Source organism: Calliopsis andreniformis, unplaced genomic scaffold (assembly GCF_051401765.1).
Source record: "Calliopsis andreniformis isolate RMS-2024a unplaced genomic scaffold, iyCalAndr_principal scaffold0048, whole genome shotgun sequence".
Lineage (NCBI taxonomy): Eukaryota > Metazoa > Arthropoda > Insecta > Hymenoptera > Andrenidae > Calliopsis > Calliopsis andreniformis.
The window spans coordinates 1,475,093-1,480,067 of record NW_027480457.1 but is presented as its reverse complement, the minus strand read 5'-3'; the positions used below and the strand labels follow the sequence as shown (position 1 = coordinate 1,480,067).

Below are 4,975 nucleotides of genomic sequence, written 5' to 3'. Positions count from 1 at the left end.
GTCAGAAGGATCATGCTGATTGGCTTTCTTACGAACGCTAATTTTCCAATCAGAGTTGCCCTTGGTATCGCACCCGCCCTTCCTTACGTCCGTAGCGCGATTTTTCCTAGGAGAGGGAGGGCGATACTTGATGTACGCGAGAGAACCTCGAAAGTCCGGTGACGCCGGGGTTTTTCCGTCCAGGTTGACCCTCAAAGCCCAAGTATAGTTAGATGATCGCAGTCGAAACACCCTTCGGGAAAACACAGTTTATGACATGGTTTTAGCTACTGAGAACGAAGCGAAAATTAAAGATTCTAAATCCATTGTACGAAAAGGTAAACTACTATTGCTGGCAATATTAAAATGTTAAACTCAAAAATAGCTTTCCGTCGCGAACCGTCATAAAGTAATTTTCGGAATCTTCGTACAACGTGTTCCTCAGAACGGAACATGCTCCCCCAGTTGATGGACATTGTCGAACAAGATTCGCTGATATCTTAACCGATTAACAAGGTTTGACTTCGTCCGGGAATGTCTTCTTCATCGCTAACCGGAAGTAGTGCTAGCTGCTTGACGTTGCGCCGATAGGTGCCCTGGTTGGTCCGCACGGTGACCGCTCGGATGAGGTTGTCCAGTCCTAGGTGCACCTTGTCTCCTCGTCCGAGATGCCATTGTAATGGCGGTAGATGATCATCCTTTAAGATGACAAGAGACCCCTCCTTGATCTCGTGCGAGCCACTGGTCCACTTCTTCCGCACGTTCAGCTGATGGATGTACTCCTTGTGCCACCTGGTCCAGAAATCCTGTTTCACCTTTTGTATATGTTGCCAATTTGACAACCGGTTGCAGGGAGTGGTGCTGAAATCAGTCTTGGACATGCTCGTTATGGAAGTACCAATCAGGAAGTGGGCAGGGGTTAATGCAGAAGGATCGTTAGGATCTGACGATAGCGGTGTAAGTAGACGTGAGTTCAAAATCGCCTCGATTTCGATTGCGAAAGTATTAAATTGCTCGAATGTGAATAATTCCTCGCCGACCAGCCGTTTCATGTGATGCTTGAATGATTTCACCGCTGCTTCCCACAGACCGCCGAAGTTTGGTGAAAAGGCAGGTATGAAGTGCCAGGAAATTTCCTTGTCCGCGAGGAAATGTTGCATCCTTCCGCCTCTTTGCATCGTCTGGTAAATGTCGTTCAGCTCGTTGTTAGCACTCACGAAATTAGTACCGTTGTCCAAGTATATGATTCGGCAGATTCCTTTTCGCGCGATGAAGCGTTTGAACGCAGCGATAAACGCTTCAGTTGTCATGTCACCGACAACTTCGAGGTGGACTGCCTTTGTCGCGAAACATATAAACACTGCGACATAGATTTTTAAACGCGCACGATTCCGATAGCGCTTCTTTTTTATATAAAACGGTCCGCAGTAATCGACGCCGCAGTTATGAAAGGGCCGGCATTCCGAGACGCGTGCCGCAGGTAAGGTGCGCATCACGTAGTTTATGGCCGGTGGATTTACGCGAAGGCACCTGACACATTGACGAATGATCCGCTTGATCTGGTTTTTGCCGTCAATGGGCCAGTATCATTGTCTAACATTGGACAATGTTGTATTGATACCTGCATAATGCCCTTCTAAATGAGCATGACGCGGGATTAAATCCGTTACGTGATTATTTTTTGGAAGCAGAATCGGATGCTTCTGTGCGAACGGTATTTTTGCGTTTTGTAACCGACCGCCGACGCGAAATATCCCGCTATCGTCCAGATATAACGGCTGTAGTGAAAGGAGGTTACTCTTCGCACGCAACTCGGAGCCGTTCGTTAGATTACGAATCTCTTGCGCAAAAGCGGAAGCTTCGACGAGCTTCAAGATTCGTTCGTTAGCACACTGGATTTCTTCGGCCGTTAACGGGCCTACGTGACGATACTCCTTCCTGAATCGAAAGCAATACGCGATGATTCTTCTCAACTTCGCGATACTGGAATATCGATCGAGCATTTTATCGGTTCAAATGATTGTAGTCACGAAACAGGCACGTGAACGGGTTTCTGGAACTCCGGCACGGAGATGAAACCTTCATGTCGGCCAATCAGCGATGTCATTGGCGAGCCATCTTGGACCGTGACGTCAGATGTAGTCGTTCACGAAGGCCGCTGGTGATTGTCCTCTTGATATCAGGTCCGCTGCATTGTCCAATGATGTGACGTGGTGAGCTACGCGATTAGCTACGAACGTTTTCAGCGTGCATGATTCCCTGTTCAACCAGTTCAAAACGATGGTCGAGTCGGACCAAAATCGTACGGTATCGAATTCTCGTAGGTTGATTTCTCGAACGGTCGAAAACAATGATGCGAGAAGGGTTGCTCCGCATAGTTCTAGTCTCGTGAGACTGACGACCTTCAAGAGTGCGACGCGAGATTTCGCACATAGCAGCTTCATTTTTACTTCACCGCTTTCGTCGCACGACCGAACATATAGGCACGCTCCGTACGCCCGTTCACTCACATCACAAAACCCATGTAACTCTACTGGGCGAATCGCGCGTTGGCAGACATGGCGTTCGAAAGATGTCTGCTTCAACAATTGCAACTCTTTCAGGTATGTAATCCACTCGGTGTGTATGTTGGCAGGTAGGGATTCGTCCTAAGCCAGTTGCAATTGCCACAGCTGCTGCATAAGGATTTTTGCAGTTACAACCACGGGTGCCAGCAAACCTAACGGATCGTATATCTTTGCAATCGTAGACAAGATCGTTCGCTTCGTTACTCTTGTCTTGATATTTGGATTTATCGAGTAAACGATTCGATCGGTGCGCGCGTGCCACGAGACGCCGAAAGTCTTGACCGTCTCATCCCCGAAGTACTTCGCGTGGATCTGCTCTTCTGGAAGTCCGGTCAGAAGTTATGGCTTGTTCGAGGACCACTGCCGAATGTTCAGTCAACCGAGATTGAGTAGGTTGATCGTTTGATCTCGTAAATTTACTGCGTTTTCGAACGTGCCGGCGGCGGTCAGTAAATCATCGACGTAAAGATCGCGTCCCAGAACGCTCGATGCAGCTGGAGCGTTATCCCTTTCGTCGGTCTCTAGCTGGTGAATGCTCCGGATGGCAAGGAACGGTGCGGCAGACAAACCGAACGTGACGGTGTTCAGTTCGTATGTTTTGATTCTGCCATCGTCGTCTCGCCACAGTATTCGTTGATACAGACGATCTTCTGTTTTTACGAGAAATTGTCGATACATCTTCTCGATGTCTCCGGTCAAAACGTAGACTTGCATTCTGAATCTTATCAGGAGCGCGAAGATGTCTTGAATCGTTGGTCCAGTTAGAAGCGTGTCGTTTAATGATAGTCCGTTGCTCGATTTCGCGGATCCATCGAACACGACGCGAACCTTCGTTGTGGTGCTCTTCGGTTTTATGACAGCATGGTGAAACAGGTAGAATCCCTCCGAATCGCGTGGTTCTACCTCACTCAGGTGTCCTAGCTCGAGATATTCCTTGATGATCTTGGAATATTCGCATTTTAATTCTGGATTTCGGTTGAATTTACGTCCGACGAAAAGAAGGCGATTCAAAGCGCGTGATCGTGATTTGCCAATTTGCGTCTTCTTCCCGTCAAATGGCAGCGCGACGATATAACGACCGGTTTTATTTCGCGTGACGTGGTCCTGGAAATGTTGTTCGCACTCCCGTTCTTCGGCCGAATAGCGTCGCGTCTGAGGGCCCCCTTCCAACTCCCAGAATATTTGCAATTCAAAATTAGGGGTGGTGAGTAACGTCCGGTGTCCTCTTGAAGTTGCCGGTGTTGAGACACTCCCACCGATGATCCATCCAAACTGAGTTTTTTGAAGGACCAGATCGGGTCCACTGCGAGGAGAGAGTCTGTGCTGGCCAATGCTGAGCGTCGATAATGCAGGGCCGGTACCGATTAGCATGTCCACCTTCGCCGGTCGATGAAATTGTGAATCCGCGAGTTTGATGTTTGCCGGTATCAGAATCTATGAACGGTCGATTTGAACATCCAGTGTCGATCCAGCAATTCGCGGAATGGCAAAGAACGTTAAAACCCTCTTATAATTTGAGATCCGTGACTTGATGGTAGTTGAGACCAGTTTCTTCGAAACTGTGTTTAACTGGTTCAACGCCTCAATCGTCGTCGTGTTCTCCTTAGTCGGAAGCCGTAATTTCGTTGCCAAGTCGTCGGTTATAAAATTCGCACTCGAACACGTGTCGATTAGGGTCCTACATTTGATCGCATTTCGCTCCCGATCAAACACTTCGACAATCGCGGTAGCCATCAATTCGGTTGTGGGCCAATTGGCGACGGACTTCGCGACCCTTCGCGGTTCTAGTTTCCGGGATTCCGGCTGAAGTCACGATGATGTTTCCGGATGCGATTCCTGGTGCAGCTTCGAGTTGTGACGCTGGTTACAAACGCGGCACCCTCTGGCCTTACAATCCTCCGTAGGATGATTAGATTGTAAGCAATTGAGGCATAGGTGTGCTTTGCGTGCGATCTCGATACGACGCGGTACCGTGAGTTCGAAAATCCTAGGGCACTGGTACACCGGGTGTGCTCCTTCACAGACCGGGCATTTCGATTCGGTGTGTCCCGCTCTTTTCGCTGATCCTTGCGACGGCGGTGTGGATCGACGTTGAGCGCGCAGAGATGTCTCCGACTACGAAGGCGCATTTCGCGAGGTATTCGTTACGTAAACTTGGCGTTTTTGCGGCTGCGGCGCTTGACTACGTTGATGATTCGTCTAATTTCACGTTGGTGTCGATCGAGTTTTACCGACGGAGTCACTATACGATGACGCATGCGTTTTTACCGTCTCGTAGTCCTTCGATTAGTTGGACGCGTTATGTAAAAAGATCGTCAATCTTTGGCACCTCGGCATCCGATAAGGTGCGTTCCCATGATTTCCTTGTGTCAATCGCCATTTTCGAAATGGGAACGCTCGCTAGGAGGTCGTTGGCGATGTCCTCTGGT

General features: G+C 48.9%; 2 protein-coding genes across 2 annotated transcripts; both read right to left on the bottom strand.

The window, feature by feature from the left end:
* Positions 1-479: 479 nt before the first annotated feature.
* Positions 480-1,289, bottom strand: LOC143187481 (uncharacterized). Its single transcript, XM_076391694.1, has one exon. It carries the CDS (start codon positions 1,287-1,289, stop codon positions 480-482), a length of 810 nt encoding a protein of 269 aa, XP_076247809.1.
* A 1,632-nt stretch (positions 1,290-2,921) lies between these two features.
* Positions 2,922-3,917, bottom strand: LOC143187480 (uncharacterized). Its single transcript, XM_076391693.1, has one exon. It carries the CDS (start codon positions 3,915-3,917, stop codon positions 2,922-2,924), a length of 996 nt encoding a protein of 331 aa, XP_076247808.1.
* Between the last annotated feature and the right edge of the window lie 1,058 nt (positions 3,918-4,975).

Bases quoted from the DNA above. Each gene is read 5' to 3' on its own strand.
- LOC143187481 (XM_076391694.1), bottom strand. From the start codon at position 1,289: ATGACAACTGAAGCGTTTATCGCTGCGTTCAAACGCTTCATCGCGCGA.
- LOC143187480 (XM_076391693.1), bottom strand. From the start codon at position 3,917: ATGCTAATCGGTACCGGCCCTGCATTATCGACGCTCAGCATTGGCCAG.